The sequence below is a fragment of the Lagenorhynchus albirostris genome, chromosome 17 (assembly GCF_949774975.1).
Source record: "Lagenorhynchus albirostris chromosome 17, mLagAlb1.1, whole genome shotgun sequence".
Lineage (NCBI taxonomy): Eukaryota > Metazoa > Chordata > Mammalia > Artiodactyla > Delphinidae > Lagenorhynchus > Lagenorhynchus albirostris.
This window is the reverse complement of record NC_083111.1, coordinates 73734995-73759405: the sequence shown is the minus strand read 5'-3', so window position 1 is coordinate 73759405 and position 24411 is coordinate 73734995. Positions and strand designations below refer to the sequence as shown.

General features: G+C 38.4%; 1 protein-coding gene across 8 annotated transcripts in view; it reads right to left on the bottom strand.

The window, feature by feature from the left end:
- Window positions 1-772: 772 nt before the first annotated feature.
- PHF20L1 (PHD finger protein 20 like 1) overlaps window positions 773-24411 on the bottom strand; it is a 78419-nt gene continuing 54780 nt past the window's right edge. For 4 of the 8 annotated variants that reach the window (XM_060128139.1, XM_060128142.1, XM_060128144.1 and 1 more), the window contains 7 exons: window positions 15927-16091; window positions 12012-12193; window positions 10914-11013; window positions 9361-9556; window positions 5870-6230; window positions 4433-4598; window positions 773-2583 (listed from right to left, as the gene is read on the bottom strand). In XM_060128139.1, coding sequence (XP_059984122.1) covers window positions 2441-2583; window positions 4433-4598; window positions 5870-6230; window positions 9361-9556; window positions 10914-11013; window positions 12012-12193; window positions 15927-16091 — 1313 coding nt within the window. In that variant the 3' untranslated portion in view covers window positions 773-2440. The remainder of the gene's footprint in view (window positions 2584-4432; window positions 4599-5869; window positions 6231-9360; window positions 9557-10913; window positions 11014-12011; window positions 12194-15926; window positions 16092-24411) is intronic. The other 4 variants (XM_060128141.1, XM_060128143.1, XM_060128145.1 and 1 more) reach the window with 2 other exon arrangements.

Here is a 24411-nt window from a genome sequence, read left to right as displayed (position 1 = left end):
TGCTAAAAGGCTTCAACCAATTGTTGATATACTCTATATTAAGTGGGTATGTGCATACAAGTAATTTGATACAGATTTACTTTAAAAATATAAAGTAAAAATTCAGACTCCCAATTCATATGCATAAAAGCAGAGCAAAAATTCAATATTCTAATTATTAGTTGAACTTCTAGTTTGCTGGCTGCTAACAAATAAAGTGATCTAATTTTAAGATACTCCAAGAACAAATGCACATTAACTTAACTGTGGTCATCAGGGATTAAGAATATGAGTGCCACTGGGTACAAAGGGTCCTCTGTGCATGTGACAAGAATCTAGGCAACACTGCTATTCACAGCCTGTTAAGGATGCTACTTGCTCCATTCTGAAAAAAAAGATACAAATTAAATGTCTAGAATTTAACCATAATAGGGAAAAGATTAGAGCCATTATTTTAAAACACAAATGAAAGGCAAAGTATCAAACTTGAAATAGAGACATTAGCAAATTTACTCCACACATGAAATATAGGCACTATTATTTTTACTTTAATATGCAAATTTAATAACTACCTCATATCCCTCTACCAAAGCTTTTCATTTCTCAGTAAGATTTTTGACAAAGTTAATGTATCATAAGTAATACATAGGGTTGTATTTTATGTCTGTGATCTTTGGCACATTTGTCAAGTTGGAGAATGTCAAAAGGCAATAAAAATGTCTAATGACTGTTTTGCACATTCTTTTAATCATCTTTACATCAAAATATAAGGCTGCAAAAAGGCAAGCTGAAATTTTATGATATGTGGAATTGTTTTAATAAAGAGTTTTACATACAGTACCTTACATATAGAACAGTGTGTTTGCAAATTTAAATAATATCTGAATGTACAGTGGCATGTATTCTTATCAAAGATAAATTCAAGTTTACTGTCCATCAGTTCTAAAATGCATTTATACAGATTGCTAGAACTGATCAACAGAACGAGGCATAAAATATTCAAGTGTTATATGTCATCAAATAGCCTCCTAACAGTCTTTTTTCCTCTTTTTAAAAAAGTTTCAAAACCTGTACATACATTTTTAATTTTTAAAAACAGTCTGTTAAAAGGTAACATTTCATGTTAACCACCAGTTCTTATAGTCTATAGTAATAAAACTAGATATGTGTAGATATAAATATGTGTAGATTATGTACATATGTACGTTGAGTGTTTGTTTCAAACAAGCACACACACTTAACGCATACCTGCACGCAGAGCACTGGGGGCAGCACACAACTCACAAGAGCACTGGCAGACGGGAGGGCCTGGGCTCGAAATCCAGCAAGAGCTGACACAGCAACTGAGTTGCCTTTGGTTTCAGAAATCTGTCCATTTGTGATCAAAGCTAAGAGTTTTGAGTGCGTATGTATTTTTTAAAAATAAAATTCATCTTCAGAAATGAAGCTTTTCCAGTATTCCACTACCAGCAGTTAAAAATCCACAGCCACAAATTATTTTGATATTTTTGTCACTCCTCATCCCAGCTGAGGTTATTTACAACTTCTTTTTTTCTGAAGGCAAATACCAAGCATACTCAGGATCAAACTGTACGTTGAAACCTGAATACTGAAATTTGACCATATATATTCTCTATATAGTATATGTGATATATGCGTTTCTGATGGGCTGATGGCATTATGTAAGACTTGGGTGAGAGAACTCCCACAGGATTTAAAATTCTCTTTCCAGCAGTATCATCATCCTTTGGCACACTGACCCTTCTGTGAGCCATTCTGTTTTTTACAGTGAGCTTAATGCCAGCAATAAACTCCAATTATTTTGTTGTTTGTTTTTACAATATATTCATAATGAAGTAAGAATTCCACAACTGTTTTCCTCAGAAGTGAGACTTCTACTGTCAGTTTTCTGATTAAGGACATTCATCACCTAAGAAACAGCTCATGATCCTATAAAAGTTTCAATACTCTAAACTTCGGTGCAGGTAGATCAACTGCAGAGAAGACAGTTCTTACAACAAGCTTATAGAACTCTCCAGAATTTAAATTTCCTCTACACTTTTGGTTTGGGCCAAATGTTGGTTTATAAACATAGATCTTTCTACTAAAAACTATGTAATACACCATATTTCTTTCTACAGGTATCTCGAGCTTCATGTTAGCAACTATTCAAAAATCCTGCCAATCTGATTCCCTCAGCACAGATTATATTCTACCTCCACTGATCCTTGGCATATGACACATCATCATTTGTATCTAGCTCATAAATTTTTTTAATATTAGCTTCCTTGATAAAGTTGTTCTTCATTTTCCTTTCCAAGGTGCCATCCTATTGATGTCACAAATCAGTAAATGACCAAACATCACTAAGCTTTTTAACTATCCACTTAGCAGCCGTGTGGATAATAAAAATTAGTCGACTGAACAGAGCCACATTCTTTGCATTAGGTGTTCACTGCTGTCATACAGAGCAGAGAGTTGCTATTTGTTGTACTTTGCCCATGTCCATTAGGAGCTGTTTGATGTGGCGTTTAAGTTGGGGCAGCCTCGTGAGAGGATCAGGTGGCTCCAACTCCCCTGTGAAATCAAGCCAGCTTTCCAGAACTAAAAGAGAGAAGAGAAGAACAAACACATTTAAACGGCAACTGGAAACACAGTCAAAAAATGGTATAATTAGAAGGCTGAAAAAGTGATGGAGAAAGAGTTCACTTCCCTTTCGCTAGAAAGCCAATCTACAGAAGTCACTTCTGAGCAGTTAAGTGTCCTCTGCGCCTCATCCCACAAGAGTTCTAGCCCCTCTCAGTAATCTTTATCTGTTGTTCTACCTGTCGTCATTTTAGGTAATTTTTCCTTTTAAAGATAAAAAGTAACTGCATTTTGAGTGTCTCCTTTACTCTCTTCTGGAACAGGAAACAACATTCCCTGTTCCTGCTCAAGCTTTCTATTAATTTAGGCTTAAATCATCTCCATTTTAAATGAAACTTAGCTACTCTAACCATTTTTTTAAATCTAGAAGTTCTTTTTAACAAAGGAAAGGAGGTAGAAATTTCTTAGTGTCCTTTCATTCCCACTATTTTATCAGTACTTTAAAAAAAAAAGAAGCATATTAGAAGTTCAGGCAGAATGCAATTAATTACATTCTATACTTTTTATTAATAATAATAGGGGATAGCATCAAGTTGCATTTTCTTCTTCTTCAAAAATCTACTTAAGGGCTTCCCTGGTGGCACAGTGGTTAAGAATCCGCCTGCCAATACAGGAGACACGGGTTCGAGCCCTGGTACAGGAAGATCCCACATGCCGCAGAGCAACTAAGCCCATGCACCACAACTACTGAGCCCACGAGCCACAACTACTGAAGCGCGCCTAGAGCCCATGCTCCGCAACAAGAGAAGCCACCGCAATGAGAAGCCTGCGCACCACAACAAAGAGCAGCCCCCACTCCCCTCAACTAGAGAAAGCCCGCGCACAGCAATGAAGACCCAACGCAGCCAAAATAAATAAATAAAATAAATTTATGTATTAAAAAAATCTACTTAAAACTAACTAAACTAACTCTACAACTGGCTTATAACCAAACAGAAGATGCTTCTGAAATGGGTTTCCATTTCTTCTTTTCACAGGGAAAAACGAAGCAGTAGAAACTCTAACTTACTGGGGGATGAAAGTAGCACATACTTTCGCAAATAAAAAAAGGGGTGGGGGTGGGCAGGAGATACAATCTATGAGGTTAAAAAAATGCAGTCAAAAAGCACAGGAAAACACTAGATTAGGAATTGAGTAATCTAAAGTACTCTATTTTCTCAACTATAAAATGGGGATAACATTTTTCCTGTCCACTCCTTAGGGCTCCGGTGCAATAAAATTTTTAAATATAAAAGAAAACATTTGAAAATGTGTATGCAAACTTAAGCTTTATCTACTTAAACTTGCAGGACTTCTTTGTTATTAATTTCACTTAACAAACACTGTCCAAAGTGAAAACAAAATGTTTTCCCCCACATTTCAAATATGCTTAAAGTCCTTATGCTGACTTCCAAAAAAAAACACAGTTCAATGAAAATATTCACTGAATATTATTTATTGAATAATAATTTATTGAATAATATTATTCAGTGAATAATAATATTATTGTTTTTCATTAAATAATAAATATTCCATATGGTATATACTGAGCCTGGCAGGTAGGCAATATTTAATAAATATCCATCTTAAAAAACAAAAAATCCCTAAAATATCCAGTCATATTGTCTTGAGACTAAAAGACCCTAAATGCCAGATGTGTTAAATACAATGTAAAGGGAGCAGCAAAGCTCCATCAGCCTGGACAGCATCTGTAGTTTTTGTCCCATAATTTTAAAAACTTCAAATAACTTCAATTAAATTATTCAAAAGTACAATAAACACACTTTACAGACTACAGCAATTGTATTTCAATTCTTTCTTAAATTACCATCAACTTCTTTTTCTATCAGGTCCATCCTGCTGGTGACTTCATTCTGCACATTCTCTATGTGTGTAAGGAGATTGAGTTGCCACTGAAGATGTGAGTCTCCCGGGTCTTCAGTGCCCTTTTTATCATTATAAACAAATACTGTATTCCTTTCAGCTGAATTCTTCTCCAAAGAGCCAACAGAAAAAACAAAGAATTGGATGAAATGTAATGTCATAAAGGGAAAGATGCATTAAAAACATCACTACCCACAATGATAGGTAAAATCCAACCTGACTCCCAGAATATTCGTAAAGGAAGTAATAGCACATAACTAAATTACATCTGATGGTCCTGAAAAGCAGACATGCCTGCTATGTCTCTTCACAATGCCTAGCAGAGTGCTACACAGGGTAGAAGGCCTTCAATAAAACCTGCTGAAAAAATGAAGGAGCTAATTATATTCTGTAACTAGAAAGCCCAGCTAATTTAGACTGACCCCTTCCTCAGTTAATCTAAGCCGTGTCACAAGTGGAGTGAAGGCAAAAAGCAATGATGGAAAAAAATTAAGATAGTTGGCAAAGGCTAGTATAAAGCATAATTAACTGCAGACTGGACTTTATTATTGCAGCTAAATCAATGAGGTGAGGGGAAGAGAAAAATCCCTTAAAAACTTAAAAAGTGCAGACTGCTTAACACACACACAAAATCTGACCTCAGTTTCACCAGCGATAACTCATTTCATAAGAGGGATATTAATTTGACAAAATAATTTACCACAAAATTTTGGGTACTATAAGCTTTTCAAATTCAGTTAAGTATTTATTTATAGAACTTACTTGATAAAAGAGGCCAGAAAAATAAAGAACTAATTTTAAAGCAGTATTGCTAATTGAAAAATCAATTAAAAATGAAGGCATGACATCTCTAAGTTGTGAACAAGAAATAAGTTTACAAATATTCAATGTACACAGAGCTATAAGAATTCAACTTAGTGCATAATGTGATTGATATGCATATACAAATATGCTATAATTTTTAAAAAGATGATTTTTTAGATAAAAAGTGCCACTTTTTATCTAAAACACATACAAAAGGAACACAAATTATATTAATATATACACACCCACATGCACTTTCATGTTTTCACACGTAGACATTCTCATTTGGAAAAAAATTTGGCTCATGGTTTTTAGAGGCATCTAAGTGTACTTATAAACTTGAAACTTTTGTTAAGGCAAAAGTTTAATGAATTACTACATTCCTGAATTAGGGGATAATTAAATGTTCAAATGGCCAGTGTTTTCCTGTAGCGAAAGCAAAAAATGTCTTTACCCTAACAAGGTACTTGTGAACTTGGAAATGTAAGTAAAATCTGGAATCTCAGTATGTTTTATTTCACAAAATTTTCCTTTGTTCTATCGTATTTCCAAGCAAAGACAAATGAACTAGCTATACCTTTCTGGGCTTTCCATCTTCTTTTACTGGGTATTGTAAACGGTTTTTATCTCTCATGTGAAATTCCTGTTCTTCTTCAAAACTACTAACATCATCATCATCTGAGCTCCCAGGGTCTGCGAGAGTTTTGCAGTCTTGACCAAAACTTTGTGGCTTTTGGTAGCTGTGTTCACTTGTTATATAAGTTCCCTCCACTTTTAGGGGCAAACGAGGTGGTTCCTTATGGTTCTGTACATGATACTTCTTTTCTTCCACATTAACTGTGTCTTGCACCATTAGTTTTTTTTCTACCCCAGCAATTACTTGATCTTTCCTCTTCCCAGAACAAGCCCAGAGACGAAGGTCAGGATGATGTTTATTCCTTAAAATAAAGTTGGAGAAACAGCAGTTCAGAAAAAAAAAGTCCAGTAACAAGTATAATGCCACAATAAATTTCAGAATGTACAATTACATAGTTAACCCTCAGTTATCCATGCCTTTTGTATGTTCAGTGTACTGACTTAGGTGGACCGATCCCCACCTCTCTATTGAAGACCTAGAGCACCGCCAAGCAAACAAGGTTAGCAGGAGGTCAGGAACTCAAGACAAAAGTAAAGGTACTTTCTAGGTTAACCTGCCCCAGAATTTCATCCAAAATGTACATTTTCATAATTTTACAGAAATAAAACTCAGGTGGAAAAGCAATAATGAATGTACTTTTGTGACAGTTCACATCATCATCTGATATATGCACTTCTTTTACTCATTTTTCACTGTATTTTTTAAAACTGTACAACATGAAAAACTTTTACATGAGCATATTTTAACATCTTTAGTCAATCAAAAAGCGATACTTCCTCATGACAAAAAATTCAGATTATAAATGTGTACAAAGTAAAAACCTCCCTGCCATGGCAATCATAGATAACTGAAGTATAATCTTCCACACTTTTTCTGTACATATAAAATTATTTTTTAAGTGGGTAAGCACACACTTTTTCTTTGTACACAAATGGGGCTCTCATACAATTTGCCTTCTTCATATATAACACGTAAGGGCATCTTGCCTTGTCAGTACACAGAGATTTTCCCTTACTTTCACTCTAGTAGCTGAACAGTATTAATGTGCTGCAGTTTAGTCTCACCAACCAATTCCCCGCCAATACACGTGTGTGTGTTTGCACCTCTGCACACAAGTGCGAATTTATCAGTCAGATAAATTTCTAGATATGAAATTCCTAGAAAATGTATGCACATTTTAATTCTGACAGGTACTGCCAAAGTGGCCTCCAAAGAGGCTGTACTAATTACATGCTCACTAACAGTCCATGATAATATCCCTTTTCCCCCATCCTCACTAAACTTGTGAGCATGATATCGCATAGTTAATTCTGTAGTAATTAAAATTCTGTAGTAAGCAAAAGAGCAATCCATTCATCATATTCTGTAGTAAGTAAAAGGAGGATATTCTGGAGGCATAAACCTTTGAGAAGGCTCAATAATGTTTGTGAACTGATAATTTCCAAATTAGATAAATACCAGGAGACAAATTAGTTTTCTTTCTAATAATAAGGCTTGTTTCTGAAATTATAAATTTTATCTTTTGAACTCCTAATAGTTTAATAGCCAGAAAATACAACAATTCTTCAACAGTAAAAGGCATAGTAGAAGGAAAGCTAGATTTGTAATTCGATAGTCCAATGTGTTGAATCCTGCTGTGCCTTAGAGGAGGAGTTTGGACAAGTTACAGAAACTCTATCTTTGACTAACAATCTACCAAACAAAGTAAGAACTTTATTGTAAGGATTAAATGAAATAGCACATGAAACCACCAATTTCAGGTTTTGTAATAGACTTCCAATAAATAGTAGCTAGTGAAAATAACTATTATTATTAGAAATATTAACATAAAGAGAGCCTATAGGCATGAGGTAAAATTTGTCCAGTTGAAATCCTTAGAGAAATTATGAATGTACAGAAATTCATATTGATGTCAAGGACAACCAGGTTTTTTAAAAAAAGCTTAGCTTAATAATTTAGTTTCTCCTTTGAGTTTTAGCATTTGCATGGCCTTTTTATAAAGAAATCCATATTCAGGTTTATGACGTACAACCAAAGCAAATACCATTCAACAATTACTGAGTACTTATCCCTCCACTAACCTCTAGGAATAAAATGATAAATAAGACACAAGCCCTACCTTCAAGGAACCCATGGCTTAGTAAGGGGAGGCAGACATAAACAAGGTGCACCAAAGTGCCTGAAATCAGTACGCATGGAGTCTGCCAAGGATGGGATCAGCTCTAGTTGGGAAGGTAATCATGAAAAAGCATTTGCTAGAAGGACTAATGGTAGAAGCTTATTCTGGCTGTGAGTAAAGGCCTGGAGCTACGTAAAAGCATGCTTCATTCAGTGATTATGGTTTGGTATAGCTGGAACATGTGGGGGGAAAATCAGGAGAGGGAAGACATGACAACAAAATGACAGAGAGAATACGCATCGTGGAAGGATTCAGAGTGCATGCTGAACGAGCCTGCACTCTTCGCATTGGGCACCAGGAAGACACGATGGTATATTAAGCTCCAAAGAGACAAACTCCTCCTTATCTTTTACTAGATCACATTGGCAACAGTATGAAGGATGAACTGAAAGAGCACAAGACTGGAGCCACCAAGAATTTACAAGGTATGGCAACTGTTCACGTGAGAAGAACAGCCCGCTCAGACAGTCTTGGTGAGGATAGAGACGGGGACGGTAAGGAACCACAGGGACAGAGTACTCAGTGGGCCTCGCCACTGTGGGAGGGGCGGGACGGAGATGGAAGGAAGGGAAGGGGCACGTTTCCGGCCCAGGCAAGTGAGCCAAATAAAGAAAATCTTGTGAAGAACCAGTGAATCACCCTGTTTTATATAATATATGTATACTTTTAAAGAGAAATTCTAGGGAGGTATTAGGAAGAACTGAAAACAAGGACTTCAAGAACATTCTGATATGTATGGAGGCTCAGTGTTTTTTCTGTTTTTGTTTTGCTTTGTTTTTAAGGAGAAATTGCCCGGGATGACTACAACATATTTGGTGCACAGGAGACGAATGGATTACATGACCTGTTGGCTCCCTTCAAAGCCAATCTTAAGGTAATTTAAAAATATACCTTTGCATCTATTTCACCATGACAGCATTCCTGAAGGAGGACACACACCAAACGGTTCACCACAGCAACTGTACTTCTGTGCACAAGGTGAGCCCACAAAACAGTGTGACGGGACTAACATTTGCTGAAATACTAGACGCCGTTGTTATTCACCCACGCTTCTCTATTCCAGGACAATAGGCATGAAGGAGCTATTCATCCAAAAAGTTACTAACCTTTCCTTTTTTTAAAAGTTAAAATTTGTTCAAATATCTATTCTGTCTTCCAAGCTGCTAATCTGAACCTGCAAAAAGCCAACTGATTTAGTTTAAATTAAAATTCACACTAAAGTATGCCCCTCCCTTCGCCGCCCTTCACTTACTTTAGGATTCCGATCTTCAGCTGTAACCCATGCAGGACTTCCGTAACACCATAGACATCAGCAAGCAGGTGGTGTGTGGAAACTATCTTTTTGGCATTGAGATGAGAGTAGTTTTCTTTTAAAAATGATAACCCACACATTCTCCCATTATTCAACCAATCCTTATCATAACGGTATTTTGCGCTCCATCTCTGACCTGTAGATAAAGTTGACGTTAAAGTGACAAAGGATTCCACTTATTCAGATTTCCCTTCAACTGCTACCCGATTAACATCACTCAGTGAACAAGGCGAGCTCTAGGACTAAGAACAAATTCAAAAGACGAGTCAGACAGTGCGTCGAGGAGTTGGCACTGTGCGAGCTCCTCCCACCTTCAGATGTCCTGCCCGGTAAGCAGGACAAACTCCATGAAGGATGTGGTCAGTGGCAGGTCACACCTGCAGAGGAACCTTGAGTGTGTTGCTTTCCATTTTTTATGTCTCTGTCATCTGTTTTCTAAAAAGGCCAAAAGGGCTCGATAGAAACTAGAGAGGGGTACCTGTTTCTCTCACTAACATTTGTTTTGACCTGGGCGAAACAAAGAGTTCTAGTTAACTAAGGACCCCTCCCTCACATCTAAGAGCTCACAGAATCCAATATAATCCTATATCTTCACCACCGATAGTAATTATTTCCTATTACAATTAGTTGCTTCTATGTCTGTGTCCCCTACTATGCTGTGAGAGAGAGGAAGGCATGGTTAGAATCAATCACCTTACCTCTCACCACAGATTTTGGCAAATAGAAGGCATCTGATAAATGCTGCTGGATGAATGAATGAACAAATGCCTACCTTCATGTAGGTTTGGATAACTCTCCTGCTTCTTAATGTTATTATTTTATTATTTCTGATAGAACAAGGCAGCAGCCTTTCATTTGAGATGTCTAGATGGGTTCTGCCTCGGAGATGGAAGTGCTCATGACATGCAGAACACTGCTGCTCGGAGAGCCTCTGCGTGGAGGAAGGCACCTAGTGGACAGGGAGCCCAAAGGCACAGGTCTTCCTCTTGGTGCGGCCAGTCTAGCACCAACCTTGTGCACGAGGCATGCGACATTCTGTGCCCTAGCTGCCTCGTCAGTAAACTAAAGGACTTGGGCGTGATAACTGGACATCCCATCTGCTCTGACGTTAGGTTCATTTGCTGCACTATCAGACACTCGTTCAAAACCACGTCAGGAGGAGCGTGAGTTCAGACTGAGTCCGTTCAAATAGCCATATGTTAACCTATTTAGAAATCAATAGATTAAGGAGCTAGTTCTTTTCAGGTAAAAGCCACAACCCTCTCCTTCCAGTAAGGTAGTTACTTATGCTGAGGAATTTATGCTAATGCTTTTGCCTAAATAATTAATATGGAAAATGAAACTATAACAAACAGTGAATTTTAAATTTTAACATGGAAGCGGAGTCTAGCTGACACAGAGGTCATGGTGTCTCAGTCAGCTGACGTACAATGGAACCTGTACGTAACAAGACATCCAGACACCTTGCGATGAGCACAGGGACCGAAGCTTACCTGGAGGGTCCCGGCAGATGTAGCAGAGGTACTGCTCCGGGATGCTCTCCTCCAGCAGCCCCATGCACACGCTGTGCTGCCAGCACAGGCACTCTTCACACTGCCGGGAAACAACCGCGCTTTACTCGCTAGAAATCAAGACAGACCCCCTTCTCTTCAACTAGCTGGCTGAATCTTGCTGCGGCAGCGGCTGCGGCAGCTGCCACCAGTTCAATTCTTAATCCACGTAACAAAAGCAAGTGATGACTTACGAGAAATTTCACTTCTGAAACAGTCAGCTATTTCAAGCACTTCCTCTCGCTGCACCCATTAAAATGTGCTTTGATAAACTGGCTTAATCATAAAAAAAGGCATAAGATTATTTCTCCCATCTATTTCACACATCCTTAGAACTCTTAAAAATAGCTTATTGAAGTGCAGAAATTTAAAAAAAAAAATAGGTGACTTTGTAGCAGTGCATTAGGCAACAACCTCTTAAAGTACTACCTGTGTGGTGAACCTATAAATTTGTAGTTCCCCTATTGAGAAAACCACTGAAAAGGGGGAAAAAAGAGGATTACTTTTTCTTCGTTTCTATAACTAACATCTCCGAATCTTCAAAATGTAACCACAAAATATGGGTTATGCTTTCCTTTTTTCTTAAAGATACCTTTTCTACAGGGAGAGGGTATTTGTAATGGTAATCCTTGCAACAAAGTTTTCCTTTAATCTTCAATACTGTGGAAACTTTTCTACCCTTTGAAGGGTGACTATATACCATGAAGTATTAAACAACAGGATCCAGACCAGCAGGAAAAGGATGGCTATGGTCTACCCTTCAGTGGGAATGCTAAGCCACCTTAATGGCTCTTGAAAAGAATTTCAGCTAGAAGACCTCAAAAGAAACACCCCGGAGAGAGAGCCTCAGATAAGAAAACAGTCTACTTCATCTGAAGAAGCGATCTGCCAATCATTACAACTGGTACTTTAAACTTGATGCTAAGCTAGAAGCCTCCATCTTCAAAAGGACGGTGAGGAAAAAGAGAACACACAGATGCCCCGACGAATGTGCTGAGCACCTGAACTAACTCATTCAGTGCTGAAGGGAAGGCAGGTCACCTGAATCATGAAGCCATTCTCCTCGTCCATTTCACAAATGCATCGCACAATTTCATTAAGCGCATCATCTTCATCTTGAGATTCCTCAAAATTGGTTGAATCAAAGTCCTGATTGTACTCATCCCCACTTAGGAGCAAACTCTCCGTTGAAGAATCATCTAGGAAATCCACATCCGATAAGTCTAGAATATACATAAAAGCATACTCAGCATTTTTTTTTCATTTTTACATCATTTTCTAGAAAGAAAGGCACTATGGGAAGTGATTATAAGCTATTAAGTATTTAGAAAGGGAGGGCAGACGAATGGGAATACAGCATTTGTCTCTAGACAAAGAAACAAATGATTTTTGAAGCTTAGGCAACTATGATTGTTTTACATCGTAATGTTAACACCATTACAAGTAACTCAGAAAGTATCCCTTAGTCCAGGTGCTTACAGAGGTTAGGGCTAAGGTTGATATTAACAATTAAAATGTGCAGTTTTCAAATGCTTTCACAAACATTATTCCTTCTGATCCTTACAACAACGGCTTGTAAAAAGAACAGGGTTCATTATTTGCACCATACAGCTACATAGCACTTCAGAGAGGTGAAGGAGCTTGCCTAGGGTCCTAGCAGCAATACTGTGAATCTTAACAGTAACAGTATCTTCAACTACCACTGCACTTAATACACACCAGGTACCACCCGAAGCACTTTAAATATGACATGACTTGCTCGGTAATGCAGCCAGCTAGTGGTAAAGCCGACTGCACACCAGGACTGCCCGACTCTACAACCTGTGCTCTTAATGATTTCAGCATTTCTTAAACTGGGATTATGAGTTCCCTAAGGAATTTTAAAATGTTTTAAATTTCATTTTGATAAAAATCTTTAAAAAAATAAATAAGTATACCCTAGAAGTTAGGTTATATTGATGACCACTATATACAACTCTATTTACATCCTAGGCTTTAGGTTGTACTTTTAACAGCGTTGAGTCAAAGACTATCATTTAGCTCAGGCTACTGAGGAAAAAAAATATCAAGGCAAATATAAGGAAATGTTTAATCATGACAAAGGGAAAGAAATGATGACAGGGCACTAAAGGTTTGCCGGAGTGTGGGTGGAGAAATGTTGGGGAAACTGAGTCATCACGTGGCACGTGACACAAGACCTCACCACTGCTCACAGGCTCCTGGAATGGAGGCTGCTCCTCAGAACAGAGAGCAGAGCTGGCTCCTCCCTACCTTACCACCCTAACCTGCAGTCACGTTCTCAACCATTCCTTCACCTGCTGCTTTCATCTCCCCTTTCTAGAATGTCAAGAGTCCATGAGGGCAATCAAGAGTCCACTGCATTGCTGAATGCTCTGTAGTCAGTGCTTAGGATGAAGCCTGATACATATGATAGCCACTCCAGAATGTTTCTGAAGAGGGAAGGAGGGAGTCATTATATAGAGAAAAATTTTTCAGACTTAATCAGACCAGGTGGAAGTTGCCTGAATTCAAACTAAATAATTCATGCAATTTATATTTTAAATATTTCATATGACTTAGTGTTTTCCTTATCAGCTTCTAATCGTGCTTATTTTTTCCCCAACTCAATGTTTTTGAATGTTTCGTTTCTGATTTATAAAAAGTTAATGTTTTCTAGAAAAATAAATGTTTTCTTCTCTTCAGGATTGTAGGACATCTTGGAGAGAGTAAGGTCAGTAGAAATGAGACAATGGTACAGAAATACAAAAAAACATTCAAGGAACCAAAAGTAAATCAATTAGATATTATAAAATCTTTCTAATATTAACAATATGGGTAGTTTTGAGAACATGAAGAATAAATTTCATTTATTCATAATCTTGCTAACTTAAATCCAAAATTTGTATTTTCTCTTGGGCTTTCTTGAATACAAGTTCATGTTTCAAAATGGCAGACTAGAACATGGATGAACAGTTTCAAACACTGCTGCAGCACGTATGTGGTATTCAATGAATGGCAATCATAACAGGGTTAGCAATGAATTTAATTTAAAAACTACTATCATTGAAAGGAATTAGTGTATATCTCACATAGGCTTGTATGGCCAACACAGCCAGGCTTTACGGTGCCAGAAGGCAAATTTAAAAAACTGGCCAGAAAATCCAGTTCGACTAACTCGCAAGCATCAACGCAGTGTTTGGCTGAATTCTGGAGGCTAAGTAAATGGGCCACTGGGTTGAAAGTTAAATAAGAAAAGCAAGTACAAGTTCTTTCTCACACTGAAATGGCCACCTGGACAACAGCTCCAACCGAGTGGCCGCAGAACACTGGTCTCTTATATCTGCTGCCCCTTGAACTGACATTGCTGTTTCCCCAGACAGTATTCTCAAAGAGTGGTTTCCACATCAGCATCACCTGGGAGCTTGTCAGAAATCAGAAATACTATGGGTAAGACCCAGAACTGTGTTTTAAGAAGCTCTCCAGGTGGCTCTTATGCACAGTAACATTTGAGAACCTCTCCAGTTTTCTTCTCAGAGCTCAATGCTTGAACACGTGAAGGGCAGGGGAAAGACAGAGGGACTGAGGGTACACATTCATGACACTCTTCCCAGCCCTCTCTCAAGTGTTCTAGTTCCAGCAACACCGGTCATCCAGATATTATCTCCCACTCTCCATCACTCTGTATAAAAAGGCAATTTTGAGACCTTGATGGCTCACAGTATGGGTGTTATGTGATTTTCAACCCTGGCTACTGGGGCTGTCTTGCCAGGACCCACCCTCCGAGAAATCCCAGATTTGTGCTCCGCTGAAGGACCTGATATCATATATTTTAGCATCACACCAATGAATCTAATGTACACCTGAGGTTAAGAACCACTGGCCCAAAAGGGAAAAGGGGACTTGTATTTGTTAGAAAAGGGAATAGAACTTTTTCTTAATCCCAATTTTTTTTTTTAGATTTGAGATTTTAAAATCTCAAAAGTGCTATGTGCTTATTTTAGGGGAAAGGGAAGAATATGCTTTTCTCCACAGTGAGCTAGAGGGGAGTTAGGCCTGGAAGAGAATAGGCAGTAACAGTGCCAGAGAAAACACATGACCTGGCATCTGCCATGTAGGGCACTTAAGGAAAAGACAGGGCACTCCCCATAAATATCCCTGGGATTTTACATAGGACGAACCCCCATCCCTTACTCTTCACTCCTTGACTTTGGTTCCTACTGTGCTAGACCTCTGGTCTCAAGCCATCAATATCTGCAGTTGGGAGAGTTCCTCTTCCCATTGCTTAGAACACTGGCAGGTAAGAGTCCTCAACACCTTCCACTGTCAGGACTGGACTTACAGGAAAACCTGAGAGATTCCAACTCCAGGGCTCGTGTCACCACCTAACATGGCCTTCTGTCTACGTGCTTAATACCTGAATGTGTTCACATCACTGATCTGATCACATTTCCAGACTTTTGGTTACAGACATACCTGTGATCAGGAATTCAAAGTGCATTTTTAAGACTATGATAAATATCTGGCAGAAAAAGCATTACCTTAGGAGTTAAGATAGACCTTCGTATGAGTTTTAATTCTAACGCTAACTAGCCCCATAAGTTACTTAACCCATAAGCCTCTGCTTGTTTATGTAGTGTGGGTAACAATATCTACTTTATAAGCTGGTAGTGAAGAATATGAAAATACATGTAAAAACACCTGCAGAAGACCAGTACACAGTAGACACTAATTGTTTCCTTACTACCTGTCCTACAGTTAAGTATAAATGCCAATTTTACTTTATATAAATTAAAAAGTAGCTCAAATTTCTAATGTTGAGATTTTCATATTAGTTCATGGAATAACTTTTTAAATTGTGTGCCCTGCTCAGATAGGCCTCATTAAAGTATGTTTTATTTTCGGTTCCACATTTAAGAATCTTAAGACTTGTTTTAAGCATTACATGGTTACACATACTTTCACCACTAAGATCAACTGACAAAATTGCCCTTGGGTACTGATATGTTGTATTTTTCTCCGTAAACATGCTTCGTAGAGCCAGAGAACTCCCAGAAGATCGAGTTAGTGGAGAAGAGCACCTTTCCAAAAATTCTAGGGAACTGTCTTCATAGTCTGAATAGTCTGCAACATAAGATACATAGAGAAATATTAATAAAGTGTCAAGTAATCAAGAAGAGTCACTATAAAAATAATGAGAAAGTCATGTTTTATGATACATAAATAATCATGCCACCACTTTCTCTTCTCATCCATGAACAGCTAGATCATTATGCATCTGATGAACTAGGTTTGGCAAGGACACCTGGGACATACACCCCAGGCAGTATATACATAGCAGGGAGCACCATTTTCTAACTGGTACCCATAAACTCTTATTAAGTAGTCCAGAAGTGAAAAAGGATTACAGCTACATTTTCTCTTCATTATAATCACAGCTATGTCTGCAGTAAGATGTGCAAGATGGAAATTAACCTTTTTTTTAAAGAGGTTCTCATGATGTCTAGCATGTCAATTATTATAGTGATAATTTGATCAATAAATTCTTCAGCAGAAAACCTCTGAACTAAATTAAATGGTCCTGAAAAAAATTAGTTCTGTCTTCCTCAGCTTAGAATGAGTCATGAAGATGGATAAGCAGAGTGGGGTGGGGAAGCAAAGACAGGAGAGGGTATGAGTCTAGGCACATGGGGAGGCCACAAAGCAGAATACCTGGCACATCTGACAAACTACAAGACCGTGGTTGGAGCACACTGAGTGAGGGAGATGAGCAATGAGGCTGGAGTGACACCAGCCAGATCAGGTTAAAGTTTTTTTTTTGTTTTTAAGTTTTATCCTGAAAGCAACAGAAAGTCAAAGTTTGTAAGGGGAAGCAAGATGTGACACACATCCAGTTCCATTTTTCATCTGTGGAATGGAGGAAGGAGTCCAGGGAGCACAAGTAGGTGGTGGGGACACAGTTCAGAGGCAGTGGCCTGGGTTGGGAGGCAGCTGAGGTGACATTTGAGAGGCAGACGCAGTCACCTGTGGACTGGAGATGGAAGGCTGAGATGCTACCTTCCAGGACGATTTCCAGGTTTCTGCTTGAACAACTAGGTGTTGAAACTGGCATTCTGAGATGGAGCTGAAGTGTAAATGGGAGATGGAGAAATCAGGGGAGAAATGCAGATTCAGAGGAGGGCTTTTTAAAGATGGGAGATCCTAAACACTGTCCATATAAATCTAAAAATCCGGGGATGGGGAGGCAGGCAGTGAGAAATGCCAGGATTTTAAGAAGAGAAAGATAGACAGTCTCTTCACTGTAGTAGAGGCAAAGGAGAAGACTGATATATTCAGGTAAGTATGTGGATGTGGTGGATAAGAGATGCGCAAGTGCTCATCCGATGGCTTCTATTTCCTCAACTGAGTATGAGGCAAAGGATGTAAACTGATGCAGATTAGGGAATAAATAAGAGGTAGAAAAAGCTGAAGAAAGGTAGAGAGTGGAAAAGCAAGCTTACGAGAGAAGAGCAGTCCAATGCTGGTGTGTACTGAGTATCATCCATCAGAAGCTGGTAGTGTGGGAAGCAGAATAATGGTCCCCTAAAACGTCCAAAGCCTAATCCCCAGACTTGTGAATAGGCTGGGTTACATGGCAAAGGGGAATTAAGGTTGCTGATGGAATCAGGCTGGAAGTCAGCTGACCTTAAAATAAGAGATTATCCTGACTTATCTGGGTTGGCCTAATATCAACACAAGGGTCCCTAAAAGTAAAAGAGGGGGCAAAAGAGTCAGTGCCAGAGTGATGTAAAGTAAGAAAAGACTCGAGCCACCACTGCTGGCTTTGAAGATGTGAGCGGGACAAGGGCCAGGACACTTGGCAGCCTCTGGAGTCTGGAAAGGCAAGAAAACGGATTCTCCCCTAGAGCCTCCTGAAAGGAGTGCAGTCCTGACACCCTGATTTTAGCCCAGTGAGACCCATTTTGGACTTCTGACCTTCAGAACCTTAAGATAATCAATGTGTATTTTTAAGTCACTGTTATGTAGTTGTGACAGCAGCAATGGGAAACGAATATAGTGGTCATCGTAAATATCACAGCAGAGCTCACGTTTACCGAGAGCTCTCTATGTGCCAAACTGGACTCTAAGTGCTTTATGTGTACTAACTCGTAATCCTCACAACCATCCAATAAGGGAGCTACAACTGCTAGTGCTGTTTTACAAATGAAAAAACAGAGGCAGAAAAGGTTAAGCTGCCCAAGAATACACAGCTATCAATGGCAAATCCAACATTTGAGCCCAGACAGCCTGACTACAGAAGCCTTACTCTTCAACAAAAAGCATCACTAGTGGATTTCAACATTTAACGTGTACACACACTGGAAGGCTTGTTCAAACCACTTCCTGGGCCTCACACCTGCGTCATTCAGCAGTGGGGCCACTCCCAGATGATGCTGGTGCTGTCAGCCCTACAGAGCCTTCTCTCATAGCCTCCCAGAAACTGCAGGGCTGCCAGCACCATGTTACTCAAGCACAGGCGTGGAAATGTGAAGGGCACTGATTAAGCGCTAGCCAGGCACTGGGTTAAGTATCGATACTTCACGATTACCTTAAGGCATCCTAACAATAAATCTACATAGCAGAAACTATCGTTACCCTTTTACGAGTGAGGAAACTGAGGTTTATAGCATTTAAATAACTTGCCAAAGGTCACCCAAGCTCTAAGTGCTGCAAGCAGGATTTGAACCCACACACTCAGCTCTCAAAAGCTGCCCTTTCATCCATGACATGCTACAATGCCCTCTCAGCAAAAGTGAAAGCAGAAGTACTGGCTGAGTATAAAAATGGTAAAAATCTCAATTTGGTGTTAAAAATAGAACATAGCTGACATTTAATCTCTTTACGTTATATTAGCAACTGAACAAAATTTCTTAGCATTCTACACCCCTCCTGTATTCCCCGCTCCCACGCCCTCAGGCTATTATGAATAAAAGTCTACTGCTATGTTTCAGGGTTAGAGCAATGTAATCTTCTACATAAAGCTTCTCTAAATAGAATTTATTTTGTACTGCTTTTACCACACACAAAATACATCATACCTTTCCTAGTAGATATTTATGCATGCTTTTTACCACTCGTAACATATACGCTTGCTTACAAGTGCCTGGAAGGGAATCTTGGTTTTTACTATACGATACTTTGGATTCTCTTTGCATTTCTCATTCTAGTTCTTTTAAACCTCTGTATGCCTTCAGTTTTCTCATATTTACAGATACATGAAAGACAAAGAGATGGTGAGATGTGCTCAAAATAACAAAGCTAAAGACTGGCAAAGATGTCACTCTTAAATAGAATCCAACACGGCAATTTCTCACACACACAGATTGAACACAATGTTAGCTTTATATTATGGAAACTAATTCTGGTAATTGAAACATGTCAACCCACTCTTGAATGGGATAATTATAAAGAACTACTTAACTCAATTACTACTTTCCATAACTTCATTTAAACAGATACCTACTGACTTAGTATGCCAACAAACACAAGGAGGGAAGGATACACAGCCTAGTAAACAATCTTTAAGACACAGGAGGTAAGATTAACAACACAGCATGATGGTTGAAGTTAAAATTAAGACTCAGAAGCCAGACTGCCAGGGTTTCAATCTGCTTTTCTCCACTCACTAGCCATGTGAGCTTGGACAACTCTCTTCATCTCTCTGTTTTAGTTAACTGTTTATAAAATGGGGATAACAGGCCTCACCGTAAAAGGTTAATGCGGGGATTAAATGACCTAGTATATGTAAAATGCTTAGTGTTTGGCATATAAAAAGCACCAGCAGGATATGCAAAATCACACTGAGTGATGAAAAGAAAGATTTTTTTAAACTCCTTAATGGCAGTAATTGCAGACTAAAATACATATTCTATTAGGAACCTCACGTAGTAATAATGTGAATTCTTTAAAATTAAGATGTCTTTGAAATTTCAAAGTTACTTAAACCCCCCTATTTCCAGTTTAAAGAACACTCTTCTGATTTAATCATCTGGGGAAAAGTGTCACTTCCAAGATAAATGTAAATAGCCCAGAAAAAATTCTCCTCAAACGTAATAACTAATTGCAAAGACGTTGGTAATTACTCGACCCAACTCCTGCTGTGTATGAAGAGCAATGCTTCTGTACATCTTTAGTATTTACCAGGACTCTACTTTCAAAGTTAAGATTTTCACTTATAGATCTGATTTTAAAACATTTTTTAAAGGTTTATTTTTTTAATGGCTCTTTATAAATAGGGTTACCATAGGTAATGGTGGGTTACAATTCTGAGGTGCAAATTTTCTCTGTACTTTTTTCTCTAAGACTTATTAATCCTAATCCCTCTCTCCTTTCTTTCAAGTTACCACTTCCTGCATTCTCATAACTACCCCTCACTTTGCTACCAGGTATGGCCCACTTCTTACTTTGTTCTTTGTCAGCCCCTCCCTGTTATCTTTTCCCCACTTTCACAGGTGTTTTGGTACACAGGATTCTGCATCTGCTGCTGTAGTATTGGAAGAGAGCTGTTTGCCGATGCAACGTAAGGTGACTTAAAAACCTTGGCCCTTCCTCTCCTCACGCCTTGGTGTCTCTGTTGGAATACCCAAGGCAGCCAAATCCCCTCAGCCTCTGCTCAGCTGCGAGTACATCTGGCAGTCTGGTCTGCAGTGTGAAGCTTGTCATTTCTGCATTCCGATACATAATCACGGGAGGGCAGTCACTAAACAAGGGAATCTGTGGTTCATGGTTTCCATTTACAGAGCTCCAGAGCCTCCTAACGTTAGGTTCTCTCTAGTATGGATTCCATAGAGCTATCTGTGAAGGGTGGGGTGGAGGAGAAAGGCTGAGGACCAGTGCAGACACAGAAGTGTCCAGAGATGTTCAAGACAATCTCTGGGAAGTGGTTTCAAGTTTTTCAATCCCATTTTCATCCCATATCTTTAAATTTACTTTGGTAGCTTTAGAGTTAGAAAATGTAGAAATTTCATATCCTGTGGAAAGATTAGATGTTATTTTTGGTCTATAGAGTTAAAATCTGAAGAATTTACCAAAAGTGACTACCAACTCCGAAATTACCTCGTTGGCTTTACAGTTTTTAAAACTGTTTTTTCTTTTAAGTGTTTGATGACTACGGGGAAGAAATGGGTATGACATAAAGCACATAAATACTACAAAAGACTTAGGTACTCATCATAAAATTTAAGAGGCTGTCACTGTCAGTTTTGAAGCTTCCTTTGTGCCACTTTCCAATTTGAACTAATAAATTTCCTTCGTCCACCTCAGAGGTAATCACTATCCTAAATTTCTATTCATCATTCTCTTGCTTTCATGCTTTTGCTACATACATTTGAATCTCTAAAAAATATACTGTTTAGTTTTACAAATTTTTGATCTTTACATAAATGAAATTATATTACTGTACATGTTTTCTTCAGTGACTTGATTTTTATTTATTTATTCTTCTTAGTTATCCATTTTATACATATTAGTGTATACATGTCAATCCCAATCTCCCAATTAATCCCACCACCACCACCACCCTGCTGCTTTCCCCCTTGGTGTCCATACGTTTGTCCTCCACATCTGTGTCTCAATTTCTGCCCTGCAAACCGGTTCATCTGTACCATTTTTCTAGGTTCCAAATATATGCGTTAATATACGATATTTGTTTTTCTCTTTCTGACTTACTTCACTCTGTATGACAGTCTCTAGATCCATCCATGTCTCTACAAATGACCCAATTTCATTCCTTTTTATGGCTGAGTAACACTCCATTGTGTATATGTACCACATCTTCTTTATCCATTTGTCTGGAGATGGGCATTTCGGTTGCTTCCACGACCTGGCTATTGTAAACAGTGCTGCAATGAACATTGGGGTGCGTGTGCCTTTTTGAATTATGGTTTTCCCTGGGTATATGCCCAGTAGTGGGATTACTGGGTCATATGGTAATTCCATTTTTAGTTTTATAAGGAACCTCCATACTGTTCTCCATAGTGGCTGTATCAGCTTACATTCCCACCAACAGTGCAAGAGGGCTCCCTTTTCTCCACACCCTCTCCAGCATTTATTGTTTCTAGATTTTTTGATGATGGCCATTCTGACCGGCTTGAGGTGATATCTCATTGTAGTTTTGATTTGCATTTCTCTAATGATTAGTGATGTTGAGCAGCTTTTCATGTGCCTCTTGGCCATCTGTATGTCTTCTTTGGAGAAACGTCTAGTTAGGTCTTCTGCCCATTTTGGGATTGGGCTGTTTGTTTTTCTGATATTGAGCTGCATGACCAACTTATGCATTTTGGAGATTAATCCTTTGTCTGTTGCTTCGTTTGCAAATATTTTCTCCCATTCTGAGGATTGTCTTTTCATCTTGTTTATAGTGTGCTTTGCTCTGCAAAAGCTTTTAAGTTTCATTAGGTCCCATTTGTTTGTTTTTTAGTTTATTTCCATTACTCTAGGAGGTGGATCAAAAAAGATCTTACTATGATTTATGTCAAAGAGTTTTCTTCCTATGTTTTCCCCTAAGAGTTTTATAGTGTCCAGTCTTACATTTAGGTCTCTAATCCATTTTGAGTTTACTTTTGTGTATGGTGTTAGGGAGTGTTCTAATTTCATTCTTTTACATGGAGCTGTCCAGTCTTCCCAGCACCACTTACTGAAGAGACTGTCTTTTCTCCATTGTATATTCTTGCCTCCTCTACCAAAGATAAGGTGACCAAATGTGCGTGGGTTTATCTCTGGGCTTTCTATCCTGTTCCATTGATCTATATTTCTGTTTTTGTGCCAGTACTAAACTGTCCTGATTACTGTAGCTTTGTAGTATAGTCTGAAGTCAGGGAGCCTGATTCCTCCAGTTCCGTTTTTTCCCTCAAGACTGCTTTGGCTATTCAGGATCTTCTGTGTCTCCATACAAATTTTAAGACGTTTTTGTTCTGGTTCTGTAAAAAATGCCATTGGTAATTTGATAGGAATTGCATTAAATCTGTAGATTGCTTTGGGTAATATAGTCATTTTCACAATATTGATTCTTCCAATCCAAGAACATGGTATATCTCTCCATCTGTTGGTATCATCTTTAATTTCATTCTTCAGTGTCTTATAGTTTTCTGCATACAGATCTTTGTCTCCATAGGTAGCTTTATTCCTAGGTGTTTTATTCTTTTTGTTGCAATGGTAAATGGGAGTGTTTCCTTAATTTCTCTTTCAGATTTTTCATCATTAGTGTATAGGAATGCAAGAGATTTCTGTGCATTAATTTTGTATCCACAAATTTACCAAATTCATTGATTACCTCTAGTAGTTTTCTGGTGGCATCTTTAGGATTCTCTATGTACAGTATCATGTCATTTGCAAACAGTGACAGTTTTACTTCTTCTTTTCCAGTTTGTATTGCTTTTCTTTCTTTTTCTTCTCTGACTGCCGTGGCTAGGACTTCCAAAACTATGTAGAATAATAGTGGTGAGACTGGACATCCTTGTCTTGTTCCTGATCTTAGAGGAAATGCTTTCAGTTTTCCACCACTGAGAACGATGTTTGCTGTGGGTCTGTCATATATGGCCTTTATTATGTTGAGGTAGGTTCCCTCTATGCCCACTTTCTGGAGAGGTTTTATCATAAATGGGTGTTGAATTCTGTCAAAAACTTTTTCTCCATCTATTGAGATGATCATATGGTTTTTAATTCTTTAATACATTAATATGGTGTATCACACTGATTGATTTGCATATATTGAAGAATCCTTGCATCCCTGGGATAAATCCCACTTGATCATGGTGTATGATCCTTTTAATGTGTTGTTGGATTCTGTTTGCTAGTATTTTGTTGAGGATTTTTGCATCTGTATTCATCAGTGATACTGGTACTTTTTTTTTGTGTAGTATCTTTGTCTGGTTTTGGTATCAGGGTGATGGTGGCCTCACAGAATGAGTTTGGGAGTGTTCCCTCCTCTGCATTTTTTGGGAACAGTTTGAGAAGGATGGGTGTTAGCTCTTCTCTAAATGTTTGACAGAATTCGCCTGTGAAGCCATCTGGTCCTGGACTTTTGTTTGTTGGAAGATTTTAAATCACAGTTTCAACTTCATTACTTGCGACTGGTCTGTTCATATTTTCTATTTCTTCCTCGTTCACTCTTGGAAGGTTATAACTTTCTAAGAATTTGTCCATTTCTTCCAGGTTGTCCATTTTATTGGCATAGAGTTGCTTGTAGTAGTCTCTTAGGATGCTTTGTATTCCTGCGGTGTCTGTTGTAACTTCTCCTTTTTCATTCTGATTTTATTGATTTGAGTCTTCTCCCTCTTTCTTGATGAGCCTGGCTAATGGTTTATCAATGTTGTTTATCTTCTCGAAGAACCAGCTTTTAATTTTATTGATCTTTGCTACTGTCTTCGTTTCTATTTCATTAATTTCTGCTCTGATCTTTATGATT